This window comes from Sander lucioperca, chromosome 1 (genome assembly GCF_008315115.2).
Source record: "Sander lucioperca isolate FBNREF2018 chromosome 1, SLUC_FBN_1.2, whole genome shotgun sequence".
NCBI classification, from domain to species: domain Eukaryota; kingdom Metazoa; phylum Chordata; class Actinopteri; order Perciformes; family Percidae; genus Sander; species Sander lucioperca.
The window spans coordinates 8897032-8922689 of record NC_050173.1 but is presented as its reverse complement, the minus strand read 5'-3'; the positions used below and the strand labels follow the sequence as shown (position 1 = coordinate 8922689).

The 25658-nt window shown below is 39.6% G+C and overlaps 2 protein-coding genes across 7 annotated transcripts in view; one reads left to right on the top strand and one right to left on the bottom strand.

Moving 5' to 3' along the window:
* bmpr1bb (bone morphogenetic protein receptor, type IBb) overlaps window positions 1-23401 on the top strand; it is a 62297-nt gene extending 38896 nt beyond the window's left edge. Inside the window, exons 4-14 of one of the 3 annotated variants that reach the window (XM_031277979.2) lie at window positions 5953-6285; window positions 17684-17843; window positions 18199-18301; window positions 18633-18729; window positions 19897-19993; window positions 20081-20225; window positions 20582-20774; window positions 20989-21286; window positions 21407-21582; window positions 21701-21831; window positions 22315-23401. In XM_031277979.2, coding sequence (XP_031133839.1) covers window positions 6198-6285; window positions 17684-17843; window positions 18199-18301; window positions 18633-18729; window positions 19897-19993; window positions 20081-20225; window positions 20582-20774; window positions 20989-21286; window positions 21407-21582; window positions 21701-21831; window positions 22315-22440 — 1614 coding nt within the window. In that variant the 5' untranslated portion in view covers window positions 5953-6197 and the 3' untranslated portion in view covers window positions 22441-23401. The remainder of the gene's footprint in view (window positions 1-5952; window positions 6286-17683; window positions 17844-18198; window positions 18302-18632; window positions 18730-19896; window positions 19994-20080; window positions 20226-20581; window positions 20775-20988; window positions 21287-21406; window positions 21583-21700; window positions 21832-22314) is intronic. The other 2 variants (XM_031277980.2, XM_031277981.2) reach the window with 2 other exon arrangements.
* unc5c (unc-5 netrin receptor C) overlaps window positions 17898-25658 on the bottom strand; it is a 133929-nt gene continuing 126168 nt past the window's right edge. For 3 of the 4 annotated variants that reach the window (XM_031277962.2, XM_031277963.2, XM_031277964.2), the window contains one exon: window positions 23491-25310. In XM_031277962.2, the coding sequence (XP_031133822.1) occupies window positions 25151-25310 (160 nt within the window). In that variant the 3' untranslated portion in view covers window positions 23491-25150. Of the gene's footprint in view, window positions 17912-23490; window positions 25311-25658 lie in introns of those variants that run through there. The other variant, XR_004898536.1, reaches the window with a different exon arrangement.

Below are 25658 nucleotides of genomic sequence, written 5' to 3'. Positions count from 1 at the left end.
CGACGCAGCCCAGTGGACACTCGGCAACAATCCCTTCATTAAATGCTCCTGGTTGACTTGGCAAGAAGAGCCTCGGTTTTTCAAATCCTGCTGCACAAAAGCCATGTTAAGAAAATCTCAAATCTGTAATTTTTCTCCTTGAATTGTGAGCACCTGTTCCTCTTTTACCATTACTGAGAAACAACTGTGTGTAATCCTCGTTTTGTAGTATATTCTGAATCACCAAGTTGCTGTGAATGGTTAAAACCGTTCTAAATTTGGGTCTAAATTGAGCTCCTCGAAAAGCGTGTTGGTGAACTGCAACATACTTTAGATGTAAATACTTCCATGTAGCCTATGTCAAATGTGTACAACGTTCCATGCTTTTTCTCCTCTGAAATTTCTTTATCATTGTAGCAGTTCAGAATGATTAATTATAGGTTTATACACTGCCGCGTGTGATTCCAACAAAATGTTGCCTTTGGTTTGGTGTATGTTTGCAATGTCAGTACATACTATTATGTAAGATGCCAGAGTAGAATGATCAAGTGGCCAGAAAATGAATGGGAACAGAGCTGTGAGGGAATTAACTTAAGTACAGCCCACTGGCAGCCAGGCCTGCTGACAAAAACAAGAGGTTTACTCAGTAGAGATCCAGTAAGACCTGGCCTAGTGACCTTCAGTGAGTGAGTGAGTGAGAGAGAGAGAGAGAGAGAGAGAGAGAGAGAGAGAGAGAGAGAGAGAGAGAGAGAGAGAGTGCCCCGACCGCGGAAAGTCACAGAGGACTTTATTAACGGCACCTTCAGAGCTGGACAGACACTTCTTTACATAGAATCCATCTGTAAGGTTGCGTGGCTGTTTGGTGCTCATGGGTGAAACCTGAGCCACAGATGTTTTAGGTGCAGTCACTTATTGGTCCACAGAATCAGCTAGCTTTAGAGTTTAGTAGTCAAATATAAAGAGATTACAACATTTCTGTACCTCTGAGTGATTTTATTATGTTGTCATGAAGAAGCTATATCAGTAGGTCAAAAGAAAAGTAGACTTTGTGAAAATCTGATCAGATTATTTGCAGCTGTAGTTGTTCAATACAAGACTCACTTCAGGGTTTTTTCACAGAACTTGTAAAAACAGAATAGGGTGGATGTAAAGCATGTTCTGTAATGTTGCATTTTGCATTAAGACAAAAAGGGACATTTAGTTATAATAATTAATAATTATTCAATTATGTGGATACATGTTCTCTCCTTGTTGTCGGGAACACAGAGTTATGAGTTTATAAGCATTCTTCTGTTTGACAGGTCAGATCCTAAATTAATTGCATTTTTCCAGAAGTTATACTGGCTAACAACATGAATATTGGCAGAAAGAAATTATTCAAAGTGATGGTGTTGATGTTTCAGTGTTTTTCAATATCTCACTACATTGTCACATATTGAAAGAAAGAGACAGTGAGACAGAGTGAGAGAATGAGACAGCATGACAGACATAGGGAGGGCAAGGAGGGTGAATCTTGCTGTGACAGCCTTTTCACTCCTATGAATGACGTTTTTCTTCCCTCTCAGCATTCTTTGGGACTTCAAAGCGTCAATCTCAGCAGAATGATTTGGCCCTACTATTGTGTGACTCTTGAATATTCATCAGGGTCTTTCTTTTTCATGAGGGCTGAGACTCTGCATTGGATCTGCAGGGATCTCACGCTATATCACCATTATTTATATATTTATAATGTATACAACGGTGGATATAGATATTGTCTGATTTCTTGTGTGAACTTGAGTGTTTGGATTTTGATGGATAATCTCCAGTACGTTTCATGCTGTTGACTAGGCTACATCAGATTTTCTTCATACTCCTTTTTCCATTGTGTTCTATTCTATCTATTAAAAAAAAAAAAGTTTTTTCATTACAATTTACAATACATAATTGGCTTGTTGTCAGACAAAGACTGTTTGACACCTTTTTTTGTGTGCAATTTATAACTGGTGGTTGAAAATATGCAGTGATGAAACAATTAGTTGAATAATTAATTCATCGTTTACGTCGTTTTTTAAGCAAAAATGCAAAACATTTGATTCTCACATGTGAGGATTGGTTGTTTTCCCCTTTTTGGAAATTTTGGAAATTGAGATGGGCAATTTTCACTATTTACTGACATCTCGTAGAACTAAATGATTAATCTATTAATAACACATTTGATATAAAGATTAATGACAGTAATCAAATAAAAGTTGCCACACTAGTTCTGCTCCATGATACAAAATATGGTAAGTCATTGTTTCTAATAACTCAGTGATGAGAGGAAATCATCTTTGTCTAGCTGGATGATGAAGATGGTGTCACGCGTTCTCTACTCTTGCACCTTGATTGGACCATCTGGGCCAGACAGCTGTGTTGCCACGGTAATAAACTCCTTTCCAGGATTCTATGACAGCAGTTTTAACACTAAGCTGCTGAAAATCCTCCTAATTTCACAGAGCTGGGGGTCAGTTTGGCCCCGGCTGGAACATCGCTCATGATACGCATTCCATCTTTGCCCCGGAGTAATTTCATCATCTGTGTTCTGCCATGGCTTTTTGTTTCACAGGTTAGCGGTGATTTTTCACAGTCATCCATCCCGTTTTTCTTGCTGTATGATGAAAGGTGCACTTGCGCCTTTAAAGTCCTTTTCTGAAATAAAAAACGTGGCTAATTTTCACGGTGCATTGTAATACTACTGCAGTATTATTGTAAGGTCTCTATTTCATAAGAAAATGTTGCCTTATGAAATGGAGACTGATTATTACAAACAAGCAAGCTGCATTTATTGATCTCTGACTGCTGGAGGACAGAATGTGAGGGATACAGTTTTCAAAACAAATTAAAAATAATCTCACAGCTAAACAACTCCCCTCACCCCCATCCCAGCCTCTCCCAAATCCAAAATGAATGCCCACTGTACTACAGTAAAGCACAGTGTCAGTAGAAAGGTTACCTTTACATGTGCCATAATGACACGTGGAGAGGTACTTGATTTACTTAAGTACATCCTGCACAATAACGTCTGATGTGTTTATGTGGAAATGTCTTCAAAGATAAGAGGCGATATGCTGATGTGCATAGTGTTTACAGTGCAGACAGTCTGTGTGGCATGTGCACAGCTCCTCAAGTATGCTATTATTTATTTATTTATTTACACAGGTATAAGTAAGCATTTTGATCTCTGGGTTTTTTTTGGGTGGACCTTGAGTTTTTGAGTTTGCTAACATTGTAGAGTAACTGTCAAAAAAGGAAAAGAGGACAGAGGGTTTTATAGTGTCAGAGATCAGAGAACCGAGGAGGTTTGGTGTCAGGAGCACTGAGGTGGAGTTTTTCAGTCTTGAGAGCTGAAACCATGGATCTACAGTATCTTGAGCTTTTTTTACATTACATTTTAACTGGACAGAATTTAGAGAATACAAAAAGTAATTTCAAAGCATTTGTGACACTGGGGGAAAAAGTGTTTATTGTGATACAGCAGTTTATGTGGTAATTATTGTGCATAAGAAAGTATTTTTTGGATCTGTAGTTCTCACTGGCTATTTATTCACATAGCAAAGAAATATTTTATTATAATATAAATTGTGCATATCTGTAATAATTAAAAAAGTACTCCAATAATTTAGCACTGTGCTTTTCATAAAGTTGGGAGGCTTGTAAAATAAAAAGTGGTAAAAATCAAAGCAGTAGAGGCTGAGATAACCTGACTTTTAGACCGTATTATAGGTCAATTTTTTGACATAGCTTTTGAATCATTTTCTGGCGCCGGCATATCTAACTGACTATTTCTCATTCCAGTTGCAACAAACATTGTGGCTTTACAGAATGATCAAGGTGCTAAAAGACTGATTTTTCCAGCACTATTAATCATCCTGTAACTATGTGTGTGATGACGGATGGGTTCTGCAGTTAAAATTCTAACTACGAGAGGAAGGGGAAGCAAAGAGTTAATTTTACTGAAAGCAAGTCTTCCATCCAGTCTGCGTCACTTTCAACCCCCTTTATGTGGTGAAGTGACCCCCACCTACAGAGCTGCTCACTCCCCTGGAGCCCCCATCCCTGTGGGCTGAGTAGGCTGTCTGAGAATACAGGGAGGCTCCACGCTGGGCATTTGATGGAGCGCAGAAGGGTGTGTGAGGTTCACTGACCCATTCACATTGCTCCCCATGCACTCGTGCTCCAGAATAGGCTGACTTATCACATGTAATACACAGCGCTGCACAAATCAGGAGTGACAGCTATAGGGCCAGTGGAGCACTTGAGGGGAGAAATGGCTTATGGGAGCTGGTGTTCCCACCCAGTCAGACTTTAAGAGGGGACAGGTGTGGGGTGGAGAAGCATTTGGCTGCTGTTGTTGTTTTGCCCTCCTCCATTACTGCTATAACACCACCTGGACTTTATTTATTTTTTGCGCTTCCCATTAACCATTTGGAATGAATAAACATCTCTCTCTTCTCTCACTCACAAGGATCTTACATGTGTGATTGTGGAAATTCAGCCATTTCCGAGATGTTTATGATTTGTGTAGGTGTTGTAGTAGACTTGATGTAGTTTGTCTAATAGCTCACTTAATCCTCTTAACTTGTAACCCCCATGCATCTTCACCACTGGAATGTGTCCCTTTTGTTATCATTCTTTTTTTTTCTGTTTTTTTTTCTGTTTGCATGTGTGTTGGATTAGTGTGAAGTTGCAAAGTTGTGGCGGTGCCTGGAGGTGTGAGCTCTAATCACCTGACGTGTGAAGGCCTGATCCCTGTACAAGTGTTTGTGTTTTCACCCCATTCACTCACACAGACTCACATGAGGAACTGAACGCGATTCAGCCTACGCCTGAACTTTAATACCAGACTCTTGGTTACAGATTATTACCCGGTCTTGCCATTTACACAGCACCTGTGTCTGCAGCTGTACTTCCATACACATTACAAGAAGACAGGGTTGTCGAGAGGTTGTTTGCTTCTTTCATTGTAAATTCTTGTTTTCTTCTTTTTAGACTGTCAGACAGATGAAGGTTGCATTTCAAGGACTTTTATTTTACTTTTATGTCTTTTTGTACTTTTTGTAGGAGGGTGGTTGTTAGTTGCAGCCTCACATCCGTCCTTTTGGTGAATTCAAATATGCAAACTTTAAATGTAGAGTTGTATTGTTGAACTTTGACTCTTCACAGTTTTTCCACTTTGCCTACTTTTTGTTTGTTTTCTTGTTGACAGTAAATGAAATCATTATAGCAATGAAGAAAATACTGGTGATGTGCTAACTGGTAACATATGACGGAACAGTAACTTGACAGGAAATTTATTGGAAATTTGGTAATTCTCTAAATTTATTTTTAGTTGACAGACACATAATTTATGTCTGGCTTCTGCTTTAGCAACTCAGCCTTTCACACCAAAGCTGAGCAGTGTCGGCGGACACACATAAAAACTCAGGTTGCTGAGCCAGCATGGATGACACACGTTGACCCTTTCACACCAACCACAAGTACAAGTCTTGTTCTGGGTTCTTCCTTCAGGGCAGCAGACACTTCTTAGCTCGGACTTGCAGGATTTAATACCAGATGGTTTTACCAAAGTATATGTGCATGTCCTCCGTAAGTTTATACTCCTTAGTTCTTACTGTAGTTTCTGTGTCCCTCTTAGCATGCTGTGTGTTTGTATGCCTGTGGCAATAGCATTTCATGCTTTCACTGCTGCCTTTCACACCTTGTTCAGCCCCTGCTCACATCCACGGCCCTGTTGCCCCCTTCTTTCTGTGTATGAGTGATGTGAGAATCTTTGTGTATGTCTGTGTGTGAAAGAGAGAGAGGCTGTACGTGGATTCACATATACTCAGCTGTTCCCTCTGTAGTGAAGCGTTCATAGAAAGGGCTGGACAAATAGCACAGTGAGAGAGCAACTAAGTAACACCCTCTTTCCCCCTCTTTTCTCCCCCTCTTCTCTGTGTCTGTCTCTCCCAGGCTGTCAGTGTGGAGTAGTGCTGGAGGCTGCGGGGTTGCTGTGTGCTGTGGGAAGTTCCTGAGAGTGCAGAAAGGCAGAGTGGCAGTCACTCACAGAGAGACAGAAAGTGGACTGGTGCTATTTCACAGAAGGATATAAAACCCAGTCTTACACCTCTGCTTCTTTGCACCGGTGTGTTCGTTGTGGCTGCGCCTCAAGGATTTGAAGGAGGCGGGCGACTGGGGTTGGTGCTTGTGCTGGAGTAATGGTAGTGGTAGGGCTGCCTCAGGAGTGGGCCTGGCAGGCTGTTCTCCTAATGACTGGACTGGCATCACTGAGCCGTGGTTCTGATGGTGAGTACTGTGCTAGACAGCAGCTGTGTGTTTTGATGCCATCACTATTCTGCTGACTTTATGTTTTAAGTCAGTGCAAGGCTGATGAGGCCTTCATTTGATTGCTTATAGTTTGTCACTCGCTGGCCAAACCATAATATAAAGCAGCAAGAATTATATAAATTTATTATATACTTTTATTATATTAATGTAAATGAGTTATATATAAATGTGTGCATATTGTCATTCTTAGGCATCTACATTGTGCTTCCTGGTGGGAGACCGTTATATGCACTTTAATTTTTAAATTAATTATAACATTTTTCTGAAGTCAGAAGCATTATTTCACACATTTTTATAGTGAGAATTGTCAGGTTGCTGGTGCTGTGAGGTTATGTGCCTATTTTTTACTCTGTGGTATTTATGAAGAGCAAAAGCTATTATGATCTCCACAGGGGCTACCATGAGAACTGGTGTGCATTTATCTGCCCCCCCCCCCCCCTTCAGTCATGTTGAATTGTTTGAAGATGAACAGCCAGTTGTCTTCTACGATGAATGCCAATGACACTCATTGTGCCCCGTAAGGTTGTAAAAAGCGGGGAGGGTCGACAAGCTCCCAGCCTCAAGAAGATGACACTTGCGCATTTGTTCTGTTTCTGATCACATAAAGGAGAGAGACATTGTTGGACATGAGTGTTAGCATACATAGACAATATAAAAGAAGTGGACTTAGGCTCCGGGTCTGAAATGTGAAGCCAATGCAGTAGTGCCTTAAACCTGCATTTTTTCTAATGGCCAGCAGGGGGTGACTTCACTGGTTGCAAAAAGAAGTCCGGTTATATAGAATTGACCCAACTTCTTACCTTTTTTCTAATGAGTTTATGGTTTCAATCGCTAGTTTTGCATTTAGTTCATTTAGTAAATGATGGTCCCATTTAGAGTAAAATAGACGATAAAGCAGGGTATGCTTTAAGGCATGGCTACCTTATGATTGACTAGCGACTTGTCAATCAGGACAGAGGCTTAGCAATGCGTGTCCATGGCACTGTTTGCATTTAAATAGTTGTGACCTTGTTTTTGGGTGTTTTTTGTGTTTCTGTCTTAGAACTTTGACCCTTTCACAGTTGTGTCAGTTCATTAAATTTAATTGTAACATTTTGGTCTCCTAAAAATGTTTTGTTTGGATGTACTAAAAGACAGGAATTGGCTGTTCATTTTTTCTAGTAAGTACATTTTGCTTTAAGCTGTTTTTTTTGCTTGCCAAAATTTATTAATATCACAGTTAACATAAATTACAGATGCACCTTGCTCACCAAGCTAGCTAGCGTTAGCTGATGACTTAGCTCCACCCACTTATCTAAATATGGTCACTTCTGGCTCCAAAAAACAAAGATGGCGACGGGCAAAATGCCAAACTCAGGTATCAAAACGGTATTCCACAAACCAATGGGTGACATCTTTGTGGCTACGTCACGTCTTTTATACAGTCTATAGTATTTGATGTATGCATATCAAAACATCTAATTTAACCATTTATTTAAGTGGACCAGTCACACATATACAATCTTTGCCTTTATAATCTTAAGTTTCCCATAGTGGCTTTTTATTAGAGCTGAAACGATGAATCAATTAATTGAGTAGTGAATCGGTGAAATCTGCAGCTATTTTATAATTGTTTGTCATTTCTTTGTCTTATGTGGTAGTAAACTGGATACATGTAGGTATTGGACTGTTGGTTGGACAAACAAGCCATTTAAAGAAGTCACCTTGGGCTTTAGGAAAAAAAATTATTTTATTTTATAGACCAAACTGTTACTTCTGGGTTAACACACACACACAGACACACACTCACACTCACACACACACACACACACACACACACACACACACACACACACACACACACACACACACACACACACACACACACACACACACACACACACACTCATTGTTTATAAATATTGCCATTAAGAGATGGTCTGAAAAATGTGATCATATTACCATTGCTGCAACTGCATTTCCATTAAATGATAGAGGATGTGGCAGTTCACTTTAATTTGTGCTATCATGATGCTGCATGATGTCCTTTTCTTGGTGTAATTCAGTTATAATGTACTCATAGTGTATGATGCATAGTGTATACATGTATATGTATAAATGTTTGATGTAGATTAGTCAAGGTGTTTTTTTTCTCATACATTAAAAATGTTAAAAACAAAAAGATATCTCAGACCAAAGCTTTAACAGTATATTAACACAATTGTCATTTATACATTTTTTGGAAAGTTCTTAATAAAAGAAAGCTTTTGTAAAAAATTCAAAAGCAGGAACAATAAGTATGTGAATATATGAATATAATCAACCTCACATTAGAGCACAAGAAGATTGATTTTAATCCTGGTTACAAAGAGATGCTTCACTGAAAGTGTCACAAATAAAGACCAGCTGTAAAATCCCAGACCGACTGAGTAGTTCAGAGCTAGCTGTAACTTTCGCAGTTGGTCACGAAATACCTCAGCTGCTGATGAATGTTTCTTCAGAGAATTTCCTTTATTCTTATCTGAGCAGATTGAGCTTGTGTGTTTAACTTCTCATCCAGTATCAGTCCAGCGTGTTTGAGGGTCACTAGCCACACACATAAAAAGGATGTGGGAAGATGGAATTTAAACAGAATCATGTGAGAAGAATAGCATTGATTCTCATTCTTCCAACAGTCTAACTATAAAGTGACAGGATGCAAAGTTTCTGCTTGTTCTGACAGTGCAGACTCAAGCCCTCTTGAAAAGATTTCATACTAAAACTTCCTGCAGTGTTGAGCTAGATCAGTTTTACTCCTTCTGTCCACTCTGTTTCACCAATATTTGAGCCACCAGTTGCTTTTTCAGTTTCCTCTGTGATCTGATCTTTTTAAAGGTCTCCCAAATGAGTAAAACATGTGGGAGGTTGCCCATAAATCTAAACAGCACGGTCAATTTGCCACCTGTTTCTATAGGCTGGTGAGGTTCACAGAGAGTAGATGAGCCCTAGCCTCATTCTTCTGGCAGTGGAAATACAAAGAAGTTGGTTCTATGTTCGATAATATACTTTATGATGGTTACATTTGTTTTTAAATTATATGTTAATAAATATAAATATAAATGGTTTTGGCAAATTTCCTCCCTCCAAATTTTTGGTTCCGCTTTGTCCCATGTTTGGAACATAAAACTGCTGAGTAACCATGAAAACCCAATGTGTCTGGCTCATAGCTGCAAATACGAATATATGTTATACATTGAGAAGGTGAGATTTTGCGGGCCAAACACCCACCAAGAGAGACACTGCACTCACAAACGGAAACGGTTTTTAATCTCATCCAATGACATGAAAATACAGAAGGCCAACAACAGGTTCACTTCACACTGCTAAAGCAATCCTGCTGTTCTTCTGGACAGACATGTACTGTATAATCAACAGGACTCTTCTGAGGAGCCATTTTCCAAGTACAGTGTGTAGTGTTTTCCTTCCCAGCGATCTTCGAATATTTGAAAATGTCAGTGTGTCCCTGTAGGAGCATTCAGAAGGAATATTAGTTTTGTCTTTATCAGCAACCATCTGTTTTCTGTATCTCCGCTTCAGTTACACCAGTGTGAAGGAGTTTAAAGGAGGAGTTTTTTTTTTGGAAAACAGACCAATTCTAATTACAGAATTCTAGTTTGAATTCATGAGAAGGGGAAATAGGATAAGTGTGATGTTCTGTAAGGGTCGTTGTATTTGTACTTTAAATTCAAAGTATGCGATTTCAATGAGAACTTTATGATGAACCTGTTGATGATGATTCCAGGTGTAGGACATCTATCTAACTACATGGATACAAGGTTTCTTCAACAGTTTAAGAGAGAAAGTTTTATGTAGCATTGACTACATTTATCGCTCTCGAAATCTGTGTGGAGCTTGAGTGTTTTGGAATAAGGTCTGAGTTGAGTATGGTGCAGTGGTCCACAAGTACAAAACAGCAGCAGTTGGTCCTTGGCAGGACCAGGCTTCTCCAGCCTTCTGTGTGTTGCTTCCTGTCAGGATGTGGATACGGTTCCCCCACACAGAATTTGATCCCTAGGCAGATGTGCTGCTTCAGCGATCAGGTGTGTGTGTGTGTGTGTGTGTGTCTGTGTGTGTGCGTGTGCGTGTGCGTGTGCGTGTGCGTGTGCGTGTGTGTGTGTGTGTGTGTGTGTGTGTGTGTAATAGCTTTCATGTGCACCACATGAGTATATCTGCCTTGTGAGATGCTTAGGGCTACTCATTGTGAGGTTAAGGGACAAATCAAGTGCAAACTTTAAGAATTGCAACTTCTGAATTATGAGCTTTCCCAATGCATTAACACAGAATAATACGGTAGTTTTGGTTAGCAAGAAAAAGGTGTATTGTTGGAAATTCAAGATTTTATTTATATATATATATATATATATATATAATGTGTGTGTGTGTGTGTGTGTGTGTGTGTGTGTGTTGAACAACCATGCGGAAAGAACACTTCTTTTGGCAGAGGTGATGTTGTGGGGTAAAATGACAAATTGTGGCTGTAGTCTCTCAATATGTCTGCAATGGAGCCCAGCATTAGTCAGTGGCTTGTGGCTTTTTCCAGTAAGTCCAGACCGAATGGATAGATAGACGAGCAGTGAGATGAACCGATGAGCATTGTGGATAGGCAATGTTAAAAAAAACTATCTGGAATTTCACAAGAGCAGGAATATTTAACGTATTCATTTAACGTAATGTGAAAGTTAAGTTTCTTTTTTATTGGTACAGTAGGTTCAAGTGCTGCATTGTTATTTGGAAGTACAGTACAAGGGAAAGAAAAGTTTTTACACAACTACATAGAGACTCACAAAGACATTACAACATATACAACTATACATATATTTCTGTAATTTATCAGTAATTTCAATAAATCTCAGTGCATAATACTTGTTTCCTTTATGATGCAAGTGTGTGTCTGTCTCTCTCTGTTGTTGGCATTTATTGGAATATAGCAAAAGTCAGTTTGTCTATGTGTCTGATGTGTGTTTGACCATTTTGCTGTGGATATAGCAGCTCTCTGCTGTATTCACACAATTGTGGAAAGTTTTCTCTGTGCAAACATTGTGAATCCCTGACAGTTGAGCTAGTTTTTCTGAAGGTAGGATTGGGGTACAATGTGGAGCAGGGTCTACGGCAGACAGGTCCCCTCTCCATAAATTTGTTGTGGCATTATTGTTGCACATCGTGCGAGCCTTCAAAGTGGCCATCTCATTCCTCCACAAAGGCAGTCTCGTCACGGCTGGTAAACGCAGAACAGGTCGCTAGAAGCTGCACAGGGGAAATAGATGACCTGATGTGGGTGTAGCAGCAGCAGAGATGGAGAAGAGAGTGTGGAATGTGTTCCTTTAGACACATTCTTGTGTGTGTGTGTGTGACGCATGCACAAAATGTGCATGTGTGTGTGTCTCGTGTGGCAGAGTCCTTTGAAGCCTGTAAGGGGTTAAGAGGGATGAGGGTGCGGTGGTCGGGTGGAGGAGGAGGTATGGCCCCTTTGCAGGTCGGTTGTGAACCCCTCAGGGTCAGAGTGCACTCTGGAGACACTGGTGAAGATGTCTCCTTTGAGGAGGTGATTTATAATAGCCACCTGGAATAACTTATCTCCCTTTTCTCTCATGTCCTCCTCTCTGCCTGTGATGAACAGTCTGTGTGAAGGTCTCAGCTCACAGATTAAATGGCTGTAGTGCTGTGAAGTCGGCTCTTGTGAAACAACCGTGTTAATTGGAGCACTTTATGCAGAGTTTTATTTTCCCAGGCATGAAATTCCCCTGTCAACATTTCACTCCTAACTTCACCAACATCACTGTTAATGGCAGTAATTCTGTTTTGCATTGATTTCCAGTTATCTCTTGATGGAAAAACCACACCCAATACCATAACAGCATATCTGTTATTGATTACCAGTGTCTGCCTAGATTATAACTTCGTCACAGTCACACACTTCTATCTCGACTGCACAGAACCAATCCAGAGTAGCTGTGGACAATATGAATATTTATCAGAAATTAAATTTAGAGATTAATAGAGGACATTCTGCAAATACCTCCTGAATCAAATATATATATTTATTTATTTTATTTTCATTTTTATTTTTTTTAATGGGACACAATTTCACATAAATGCTTCTATATGCATAACAAGGAACCCATTGGCTTTAGTTTTCGAGTTAAACCATCAAAGTCACATTCTCTGACTCATCCCTGACTCTTGTGGTACAACTAGTTATTCTCAAAGATCCTCCTTTTTTCTACATCTAACATACTTAATGCAAGAGCAGTTTATTACATGCTATCTTTTCTACTTAAGCTGGTGCTTTTACTTGATAGCATACACTGATGACCTAGGTATGTGTACCTTGGTTTAAGACTGTTAAAGCTTGATAATTGCCCTCACCATCATCTCTGAACCGGTGTAAAATGGTCATATGCAAGATAAAAAAAGAAAAATAGTTTTGAAAAAATCAACCCTGATTTTAACGAGAAAATAAAATCAATTATACCTTGCCAATGTTATACTGTAGCTGTAGCTTCCTTTTTATGCTCCCAGCTGCTTGATTGGAAATAGAGTAGTTGATTTCTGTCAAAATGTTTTGCTGTCTATTTTTGTTGTTTAGTGGTCACCGGAACCCAGGATACATCACTGATGATGTGTCTGAGTTGCACCAGAGGTGTATGTTAAGAACTCAGATTCATTCTGGTGTGGAAATTTCAATGTCTGTTTAATTCCTATGTATTAATATCATTATAGGAATGATACACAGTCCACAGTCATGCTACCTCTGTCACCATGGAAAACTTGAGTACAAGCGAGGAAGGAGGAGGTAGGAAGTGTCACAGACCACGCTGATAGTTCTCAGCCAGAGATGACAAACGCGTCCCTGAAGACAGCTCATGAACTGTCATCACTAATTCAGCTACATTTATAAGAAAAAAGCTCAAGCCAGTGCAACGTGCCCAAAGATGCAGTGCCACTGACGGTGACGAGCTGTGACTGAAGGTTTTCCAGCTGGAGTAATAAATTGTGTGTGTTTGTAGTTTGAGGAACAGCCTGTGGAATGTGTGGGGGATGCAGATCAGATTTCGGGGTGACCTTGAGTGTGCCCCGTAGCTGACACAGCGTGTGTGTGTGTGTGTGTGTTTGTGTGTGTGTTTGTGTTTGTGAGAAACAGAGACAAAGAGAAAAGGAAGTGAGTGCAATGATGTGTGTTTGTGAAAAACAATGGACTACTGTGGCGTATTAATGATAATAATAACTTAATCTTTTATATCTAATATACCCACATCTATTAAGTTATGTTTTAAGTCTATTTACTTACAGGGCCATCATCTCAGTGTAGCCAATTTTATACCTGGATGATTTTTTCCTCTTATCAATGTGGTGTTTTATTTAAGGAACGTGCTCTGTTAGTAGAACTTGTACTAAACGTAACAAAGATGGCCTCTCCCTTACTGTAAGTGTCCTGCTGGCTTTACATCCTATAGCCTCTTTAATGGCCTGTTGAATACACAGTGACTCTGTAGTAAACCTGCTCTTATATATACCAAGCATATGCCACGCCCCCACACACACACACACACACACACACACATACGTCTTAATGTTACCTAAAGTTCTAGAGAAATCAGTGCATACTGTACATTTATAGCATGCATCCTCTGCTAACCTTAATGCAAAAACTTAAGTCCCAGTGTCAATCCTAGGTGGAAGTTGTGTGCTGAGCAACCATGACAATAAATGACTCTCATTAAGGCTATTGTAAGCCTGTTGTAGCTGTTGTAGACAGAAGATTAAAAAAAATCTTCTTGATATAAATTTACCAAATTATACATAAGGTAGATTGGAGAATATATCAAGTATTTGCTACTGTATATAAAGTAGGGATGTCCCGATCAGGTTTTTTTGCCCTCGAGTCCGAGTCCAAGTCATTTGATTTTGAGTATCTACCGATACCGAGTCCCGATCCGATACTTCTATATAAAAATAGAATAAAGAAGAGCGAAAAAACAGATCCAGGATGTTCCTTATTTTTTATTTGATTCACCTTATTTTAACATTCAACAACTCTGTTAACAAACAGAGCACTTCTGTTACATATCTCACAGTTTGCTATGGCAATGTTGTTGTCATCAACTTTATAATACCTCCAGACCGCAGACATACTTTCGCTTTCCGCTTCAAGCTGCTTCCGTGTTCTACTTTGCCGGCATTTAACCAATAGCGTCTCTGCAACAAAGTGATGTCATGCCGCACGCGTTGCTGTTTCTGTGTGGAGTCAAAAGGGTCTAACTCTGTGCCACCGCATAACTATAGATGTGTTAAAAAATAATGAGAATATATATACATATATATCCGAGTCCTGATCGGGAGGTAACGTCCGATTCCGATCGAGTCTGAAACCATGTGATCGGGCCCGATTTCCGATCACGTGATCGGATCTGGACATCCCTAATATAAAGTGCCCTGTGTTGTGTAGTTTAAGTGATTAAAGTGAGTTGTGAGGGGATAAAATGTATGTACTGTGCCGTGTCAAGTCGCGGGCAGCACTTGTGCAGTGTGTTGTGAAACCAGATATGTGCAACCAATTTGCATACTGCACGTTAAACTGTGCACTACATGATTTGAACAAGTTTAACAACAGAAAATACAAATGAGGTGCATTTCTGCATTTTTAAAATGATTTCTAAGGCAGTTGCTCTTGATCATCCAAGTTTCCATGTTCACATTCGCTCATTTACTCCAAAGCAGTATTCTAGTATTCTCCTGTAACAATTCCCTCCGGAGTGAGCTCACCGCCTTTGTCAAAGTTTTAATAAAAACAGAGCTGATATGGACAGAATGTATCTGAACGTCTGACAACTTCATGAGACATTCCCATCTTGTGTGTTTTTTTGTGTGTGCACACTTTCAAAGCAGATGTGATAGACAATCCAAGGCCACTGTGAGTGAGGATTAGAGCACCTCCCCAAACCTCCATTCTGACAGAAACCGTAACACAGATCAGGTTGGAAGGACACATAGTACTACTCAAAGAATAGCTAGTGTGTTTATACTGTACCACAGTCCGAGTCAGCCTTTTCATCACGTAGTCCTCTGGAGGATTACACGTCCCTTTTTCAATGGCTGGTTGGCTTTCAGGCTGTTGCACTGCTTAGATCTACTTACACCTCTTATAGTGAGACCCATCCATAGTTTAGGAAGCTATTCTTGGATTTTATGGATGGATGGATCTAATGTAGGGATGTACACCTGTGATGTCTCAGCTTTCATAGTTTTATAGTTGCTTGTAAACGTTCTTTGTTATGCAAATTAACTCACGGTTTTCAATGCGGATGAATGCTTGATCTTACGGTTCCTGAAATCTCCAGTTTTTCTCCAGATTTAAATATTATAATGAAGAGAGCATAAGAGAAAATAGAGAGAGTGAAAGGAAGACATTCATCTAGTGTGGCACAACACTGTTCAGCTCTCTGACCACAGAGGTCTTCAGGGACGAGCTGCTGTCTGAACTGGTTTTATTCTCCTCTGATGAATGTATGCACTTTCAGTTACTTAATAGTAAGGATAAAAAAGGTTGCACATTGTATTAAAAGCCATTCTTAATGAAAATTCACTGTAGGCATTTCTAATAAAATAATGAACACTTTTGACTATGATCATTATTAATGTACAAAGATATAACAGTGGATTATTCTTATTATAAAAATATAAATCAGTGGTTGTTAATTGTTATTTTTTTCGGGATATTAATGTTTTAAAACTCCAGTTGGTGCCTAGGTATTCCTTCATAGTCAAACATTTCATTGTTGTTACATGTACACTACTAAATAACTTAAAATGGTATTACCTTCTAAGCAGACCTTGGATTGATTTAATGTTCAGCCGCAACAGTTAACACTTTCAAGGATGAACAAGTCCAGAGCAATAATATTTATCCTACTCCTGGTTTATGAGAGTACACGTGAACTGCACTTGACTTGACTCTGTTTTAGTAGTTCACTGTATCTATTGCCTGCTGGAAATGTTATTCCTCCTCTCAAAAGATAAACACTAAATCATCACATATATCCAGTAAACTATATACTTTATAACGTGCTTTTTAGTAGTTTTGACAACAAAATAATTAGTCTGTCAACTGTTCTGTGCTATTTGGAGATTGATTCTAGGATGGAAATAATATCTATTGTGCAGGCAGAGTGAATAAGAGGTAAAAAAGAGCAAATCAACAAATTACAGGAAGATTCTACTTTTTCTGTTTATTTGTTAGTGTATGTTTTAAAGGGTCTCATCATAGAGTAGTTCAATATTTACCAGGTTTATTTAAACTTTTGAAACTTGATTATCAGTTATGTTGACAATAAATGATACTGTTGGTTTGATAGAAAAGAGAGAGCTGAACAACACGAAGAATACCGTTAATAATATTAAATATCTCAGGCACTGAAAGTTTTGTATCTGCACCAAATATGGTTGATAGATTCTCTTGAATATTACACTAATGCATTGCTCACTCACACACATTTCAAAAGCACTATGCACACACACACACACACACATATACACAGGCACACAGTCACAACGCCTTCTTTCTGGTGAGTAGTGCTATTCTGTCTCCAGACTTCATGCAGGTACATTGAGTCCAGTCCAGAACAGCAGGGTTGCTTTCAGCACATATTCACACATTCTGTGGATTGCATTGCCATGAGAACGGTGCCAAGACAGACAGAACTATATAATTAAAAATGCCCTTTGGCAATTAGAAAAAGTGTTGTTTGGATCCTTTGATTTATTCCATCTTTAATGTCTTTAAACCTGCATTGTGTATTTTTTTGAGTTGATTCTTAGCAAAAACCCCTTTGTTCTTTCACAATTATGTACTCATTCATGTGTAATTACTTCCACCAACTAATCAAAGTATTCTCGTAAGCGTAGAATCTGACATTCAGAAACATTCAATCGCTTTAATGATGGCAGCCATATAGCACCTCCATCTTTAAAATACATTAGCCAAAGAGGGACATACCTCCGCATTTCGCCCTCTTACACCTATTGGCACCATGACAAATGCAAGGGGGAGATTACTCGCCAGGGAAGTGAAAAAGAGAATTAAAATGACAACGCGACAGGCAAAGCAACAACACCAAAGTTAATATTGGAGTGGATAGAACATCTGCGTGTAAACGATGGAGAGAGCTAATTTCGGGTTCGGCCACCATAGGAGGAATGGCTAGAAAGTAATATTCAGTTGGTTGTCATATACAATTTCATCACTAGATGGGAAAAAATTCTTACACAATGTAGCTTTAAGGAGTGTCCAGATGTTTTGGTCTGCAGTGGTGCTTAGTCCAGTTTTTCTCTCTCTGTACAGCCAACATGTTGGACACCATGCTGCTGAAGAACGGATGGAAGGGGGGATCAGAGCGAAGGGTGGAGATGAGCAGCAGCACAGCCACAGTTTCAGCTCAGAAAGTGCTTTGGTGTCACTGCTACCACCACTGCCCCCCAGACTCTGTCAACAATACTTGCATGTATGGTGAAGCACACACAAAACTATGCACACACACACACACACACACACACACACACACACACACAACTCCATAGATAAAGGCTTTTAAAAACAAATAGTTATTCAAGGTAATTATTCGAGAGACCTCTAATTACTCAATTAGAAGTACACAAATGTTTACTTTATCTACATTCTTTAAAGAGATATCTCACACAGCTTATTAACACTTTCATCTCAATAAGCAGTTTCAATGCTGTATTTATTTCAGTAAAATACTATATACTAATTAATCCCAACACAGATGATGATGATGATGATGAAAAGACTCTGAGACCATGTTTACTCATATGATGATGTTATGTGCATTTCGGTAGGACTGATGGTTACTGCTTCACCATGGTGAAGGAGGAGGAGGCGGGTCTGGTGGTACACACTGCAGGTTGTTTGCCTCTTACCGGCTCTGAGTTCCAGTGCAGAGTAAGTCAGCTGTATGTGTGTTTGTATGTGTGTGCATTTCTGCCTATTTCTGCACTTGTCCATGTATGTGTTTTCCTTCTTCATGAGCCGTTGTTAAGCCTTTACGAGCTTTTCCGGACTCACCACAGCTCTTTAGGAGACCTATTTAAATCAGACGTGTCCAGCCCCGCTATCTTTACACACAGTGGAAACATGTAAAATGTTCTCATTAGGAATAAGTGTGGCTGTAAATATTCGCCACTTCTGTGTCTTCATTAGTGTTGTGTAGAATTAATGTGTCGTGTGTGTGTGTGTGTGTGTGTGTGTGTGTGTGTGTGTGTGTGTGTGATAGGACACGGGGAATGCACGGAGCGCTATTGAGTGTTGCACGGATCAGGACTATTGCAACAGAGACTTGAATCTTACTATTCCTCCACTTATGCCGTCAGGTAAGACACACTTTTGTACACACAGGTTTTCACACACTGAAATTCTGCTCCACTTAAGTGCTTTTTAGAACGGGCTCGTTCAGGCCACGCTGGGTGGGTGATGGGTAGTGACAGTTTAAACTGTTACAAACCACAGTGTGGTGCAGGAGTGAAGTGGCACATGCAGCTCTGGGGGGGGGAGAGAGGCAGGTGAAACAGACCCTGCAGACTCAGCTTGTTCTCTCACCCTCTAATGAAAAGGACAGCCTCTCCCCGGGGCCTGCTTGAGTTTCTTGCCTCGGGACGGATGTGAGATATCTGTCCATCTGTTACTCCACAACACACCAACACACACACACACACACACATTCCTTCTCTCTCTCTCTCTCTCTCTCTCTCTCTCTCTCTCTCCCTGTCGCTTTCACACAGCCTCACACACTTAATTTTGACCTTCACGCACACAGCAACTAACAGATTTGTCAAGTCAGTTGGAGAGATATAAAAGACAATTCCATTTTTCTTTTTACCATATGGGTGCTATTTTCATAGTTTTGGCCATCAGTTCTACAAACTGATAGCACGGTACTCACCAAAGTAATCACTGAGATTTGAGAATGTTTTGGCTAAAGCCAGAGCTATCCTTTAACTCAGTGCAAATGCATGGTGTTCATAGGACACTTTGCTGTCCATGCAGTTTTCTTTTTCTGTTTTCTTTTTGTATGTGTGTGTGTGTGTGTGTGTGTGTGTGTGTGTGTGTGTGTGTGTTTCTGTGCACACCATGAAGTATCCCGCTGTGTTTGTGTGTGTCTGATTGGCAGGAGCACAGCAGAAAGGCTAGAGCCCCAGAGCTGCTTTCAGCCTCTGGGGTTTCTGTAGCGATGTCAGTGTGACAGCTGATCTGTGGGATTCAGGAAGGGGGATGTGATCGATCACACGCTGTGAGAGAGAGGGGGGATGCAGGGGAGGGTTAGAGGGAGGAAGGGGAAAAGGAGCTTGTCCCTGCCAATGAAAATTAGAAAGATGTTGGAGCTGATAAAAATGAACAAATGACTGTCACCACCTTCTCATCACCTAGTTTTACAGGCTTTCCAATTCCATCTTACTTAGGGCATGATTATTCAGATTTAGGGGTGGTAGGATAATAAAAATGCCATGAAAATAATATGACTATGTCTCCCTATTTTTTAGATAACGATGACAGCAGTATTCCATACATGGCTCTCTTCATTTCAATCACAGTCTGCAGCATCATCCTGGGTCTCATCCTCGTCTTCTTCTACTTCAGGTAAGAATCACATCTCATGCTTGTATCAACAAATTCACATTTCCTGATGTGCTGTTAGTAAACACTGCATCACCTTTTTTGTGGCAGATATAAGCGTCAGGCATCACGACCACGCTACAGTATCGAGCTGGAGCAGGAGGAGACCTACATCCCCCCTGGGGAGTCACTGAAGGACCTGATAGAGCATTCTCGCAGCGTCGGGTCTGGCTCTGGGTCAGGACTCCCTCTACTGGTAAGAAGTAATAAGTGCATCTGGCTCAACATCACAAGCTGAGCACTTCTGGAACAGTAATACATTACTGCATTGTCCCATACGTTTCAAGTATGTGTATATATATATATATATATATATATATATATATGCTAAATATAAATTCCTGTGAAACTAATCAGATTGAAATGGAGTGCAATAAACTATGCATTATTAGAAAATGTTAAAACTATACACACATGTACAACTTCAGTAACTAATTTAACTTTTTTAAGAGCAGTTTTAATTAAATAACATTGAAACAGAAAATAAAAGTGTTTTTGAAGGGTAGTTGCATAATAAATCACACTTTTTTTTTTAAAATAACCTGTTGCCAGGTGCAGCGCACAATCGCCAAACAGATTCAGATGGTTAAGCAGATTGGAAAAGGGCGATATGGAGAGGTCTGGATGGGCAAGTGGAGAGGAGAGAGAGTTGCTGTCAAAGTCTTCTTCACCACAGAGGAAGAGAGTTGGTTCAGAGAAACTGAAATATACCAGACCTTCTTGATGAGACATGACAATATACTGGGTAAGGAGATATAAACTGAGAGTAAAAGAAGTAAATGAAAAAGGACTGACTTAAGTGTTGGTGTGTGTCTGTAAAGAGGGAGTGCTTAAATAAAGGTAAACCCCCCAGGGACTAAGAAATGTTTCTAATATTGACCTAAATCGTTTAGGTTATCGTTTGTTATTTTCTATATGCACTCACGTTTCTCCTGTCATCCCTTCTTTCCAACCCCCAGGATTCATAGCAGCAGATATTAAGGGAACCGGCTCGTGGACTCAGCTCTACCTAATTACAGACTACCATGAGAATGGATCTTTATACGACTACCTCAAGTCCAACACCTTAGACGTCAAGGCTCTGCTGAAACTGGCCTACTCGTCCATATCAGGCCTCTGTCACCTGCACACTGAGATCTATGGCACACAGGGCAAACCAGCCATCGCACACCGAGACCTGAAGAGTAAAAACATCTTGGTAAAAAAGAATGGATTCTGCTGTATAGCAGACCTTGGACTGGCAGTCAAGTTTAACAGGTACAACATTTTGTACAGGACTTTTGAACACTCATTGTAATAACATACTCACAATACAGTTCAGGAGTATCTTGGAGATTTTCTGAAACATCTTTATTCCATTTCTCCTCCCTATCTCAGTGACACCAACGAGGTGGATATCCCTCCCAACCTCCGAGTTGGGACAAAGCGCTACATGCCGCCTGAAGTGCTGGAAGAGACCCTGAACAGGACCTACTTCCAGTCTTTTATAATGGCTGACATGTACAGTTTTGGCCTCATCGTTTGGGAAATGGCCCGACGTTGCATCTCTGGAGGTCAGGAAAAAAAAATCTATCTTTAAAAAAAAATATATATTTTAAATATGATCTATACATGTCTAGATGTTTATTTAATAGTAATACTTACTCCCACATATATCTGTTTTTCATGAAGGCATTGTGGAGGAGTATCAGCTGCCCTATCATGACCTTGTGTCCACTGATCCGTCTTATGAGGACATGATAGAAGTCGTCTGCATTAAGAAACAAAGACCTTCATTTGCTAACCGCTGGAGCAGCGATGAGGTATTCTAAAGGTTTTCCCAATACCATTTTTTAACCATGGGTATTTTTAAAAGACTTAATATGTTGTAATGGCTTTATTAATGGTATTGTTATGGTTATACATACTGTATCAATATTTTATAGAGGGGTAATAAGCCATTTAGACCTGGGGTTGCAAGTGGCTTATCAGAAAGTGAGTTATGAGTCATGGGTTTCTCACATAATAAAAAGCCATCAGATCTGCAGGTATAAATGCATTGAGTGGTTAATAAATTAATGTATCTGGTCTTTTGACTGATTAAAGAGCTAGATAAAAAAGGCATATTCTGCTGGAGGATACATACCTGCCGGAAGGGCTTTTTCACAACCTGCAAACATCACAATTGTCCTTAAAAATGGCTTATAATGAATTATTAATCAATAATCAATTCATTCATCACAACTTGCAAACCCCTTTATAAAAAATATTGTTTTATTCTAATGTACATGCATGTGTGCTTTCAGTGTCTACGGCAGATGGGAAAACTGATGTCCGAGTGCTGGGCTCACAACCCAGCTTCTCGCCTCACAGCGCTGAGAGTGAAGAAGACCCTAGCGAAGATGTTAGAGACCCAAGACATCAAACTGTGACAGAGAGTTAAGAGAGATGCTCTCATCACCAGAGACTTGTCACTGCCACTGGCATAGCGCCACTTACACTGGCCAATAGAAGAAAGGGAAGATAAAAAAGAGAGACTGTGAACGATAAGACAAAGGATACTGACAGCGAGGATGAGTGATGGCGATAACGGTAGACAGGGAGCCAGAAAAATGAGGCAAAAGATTTATTATGTCAGGGGAGATCTGCCTTCTTGTTTTCTGAGCTGCCTCTGCCTCAGACCAAGTGTTCAGGTTGTGCTTTCTGTGAAAGCTGAGTAGTTGTCGGGTCCAGACTGTACCATAGGGCAGGAGGACAGGGACGCTTGCAGGGGAGGAGCACTAAAGTCCTTCTCATTAGTTCTAAACAGAGGAAGCTCTGCCCTTCTAAAGCCATATAGCAGTATTCTATGTACAGTCTTTTGTACTGTCACAGCTGCCTTTGTGTTTCTTTTTTTGACCGTCACTGTTGACCATCCAAAGAAATGTCTAATTCATGCTCAGTGACCTCATTGTCAATTATATTATTATTATTATTATTATTATTACACAACAAAGTAAGACTAAATTTATGATAAATCATATGTCCAGAAGGAACAGATATTTCTTTATAGTATTCCTTTGTAAATTGTATTTCAATATTAAAATAAGACCTCTGTGTGAAACGTGTATCGTCATTGATGAATTTGTGAAAGTTGATTGTCCTTCAGAGCTGAGATGAAGGGCTTGCTCCCCCTTTCCACTTGCAATTCATTTGTACATAATTGAGCTGAAATATATTGATAATTATTGCCTTTCTGGATGTTCAAATGTGTTTTTGATGATTTGTGTACAGAATATGTCCCGTCCACTCTACCACTATGGCATGTGCCTTATTTAATCTGTACATATGTGATTAATAAGAGTGTATGAGTGGATCTGGATAACATTCCCCCAATAAAAACAACTATGCGTCACAAAGGCTTGTGTGTTTATGTCGGAATGCTGCCATAAGATTGACGTTATTTATCTCACAATACAAACAAACAAGATCCTCGTGCTCCGTTTTCAATGTTGCATATAAATATAATTTATTATTAGTCTTAAAAATTCTTTCTTACACTTTGTACAATAACTTGACAGATGAAATGCAAGCAGTTGCAACATCATGAGTGCCAGTAACAGACAGGCTACATTCTCACTATACACGATAATAATCATGAAGCTGAAGAACAACTAGGGAATGCAAAATGCTAGCCCACTGAGAATGTAAAGATTGTTTCAGAAAGATGCAAAGTTTGCATAGACGGCTTTACGAAAACTGGGACAACTGCCATTAAAAAAAAAAAAATCAAGAACCAACCACGTGGAACAGTCACAAGTGCTGCTGCATCAAAGGAATGTTGCATTTACAACTACCACAAATTTTTATGCGCAGTCAGTGTCATAACATTGATGGCTTCTGTCATTAATGTACAAACACAGAAGTCTGAGTTAAAATATCTGTTCTCCAAAACACAGATGAAAGTCATTCAGTTCTGAACACAAGAAATGACACTTGATGATGTTTGATATTTAGTTGATCGCCCTCTGTATTCAATTTAAACCATATACACTGTATGTCAACTATTTGGTACAAAGCAGTCGTATTCAGTTGCATTGGTCCTACAAAAATATACTTATTTGATTCCCTTTTTCTACCTCTCCTCTCTGCCTGGTCACTTTAATGTAAATGATATCATCTTGAACAACATACAAATCATCAGCATCAGTCATAAATTGTATTCAGTTTGAGAAAATTGTCTTGATCACAAAATGACCTGATAATAAACCATGCAAAGAAAGAAAAATCATAACCAATGCAACTTATCAAAAATATTTTAAAGATCTAAAAAAAATCCTTTGAAAGAAGCACACATAATTCAAATCAATAATTATACATGACATGAATAAAAAGTATTAATAGTAGTTACTACAGCAACACTAAAGCTGTAAAATGGTTACATCATTGATTTCCTTCTGTACATGTAAATGAGTCATTACTGCAAGAGTCCACCGGGAGGTGCTATGATACAGTCAAACATAATGAAACAGGAAACAAAATGTGAGCACACTGCAAAATAGTCCATAACAGGCAGCATGAAATACAAAAAACATATGTATAAATAGGCATATTATTAAATACTATGTTATGACAGAACACATACTCGTCCATGGAGTTGCTATGGTTTTTGGAGAGTGAGAGATGCTTCCTTTGATTCAACCCTTGCTCCTTTGACCTTTGATAGCGTCTCACTACTCAGACTGTCAGCTATGGCAAAGGCATCATCCACATATTCGCACAGCCCATTCAAATAACCACACAGCTGTTTCCAAGGAAACTAGAGCCAAAAATATCAAGTCGTTGAACCAGAAAAAGAGACAGAGGAACAGCCAGAGAGAAATGACAGATATCCTTGTTTACCCTCCAAGTTTTAACACTTTTTGTTGCCAATGTTTAACTGGGTCATGGCTGAGTAGACCTAGCTGTTTCTTTCTTCTTGCTTCTCTGAGTGTGCGCACAAACACCCCCCCCCCCCATATACACACACAGTATCTGTGAGTGTGTATGTGCATTTGTCATTTTGATGCCAAATGACTCGCCTGCTTTTCGCCGTCCCCCTCTCTTATTTTCTTTTTATGTCTTCTTCCTCCCTGGAATGTCACACTCCCTGGTGGACAGATGTCAGTGTTCAGTCGCAGCAGGAACAAGGCTGTCATGGCGTCCCATCTCCTCCAGTACCTGGGCCAGACGACTGAGGTTGCCATCAGGAAAATGCTGGGCCTCCCACAAGTCCAGAATTACTCCCGTAGGACTGGATTTGGTGGCAAAGTAGTTAAGATACCTGAGTGAATGATTGTGACAAAACAGAGAAGGATGGGTAAGAAAAAGGATGTAAATGGTTAACAGATAATAATGGGGTTACTTGAATAAGAAGATAGGACTTGGCTGGTGTGCTGACATGGTTTAAACAATTATTTTTAATATTTTTTAGCTCTGCAATCTGTACACAACAGGGTATTTCTAACGCATACATTTAAGTCTCATTTTTCATCATATGACAAGACAGAAAAATGTGTTTGCAATGTAAGAATCAATTATTTAATTTTTTAATAGATTTTTCTCTAAAAATTACCCTTTTAAAGGAGCCAATTGGTTTAAAACTGCAAAAAGGTGCTCTTTTTTCCCTTCA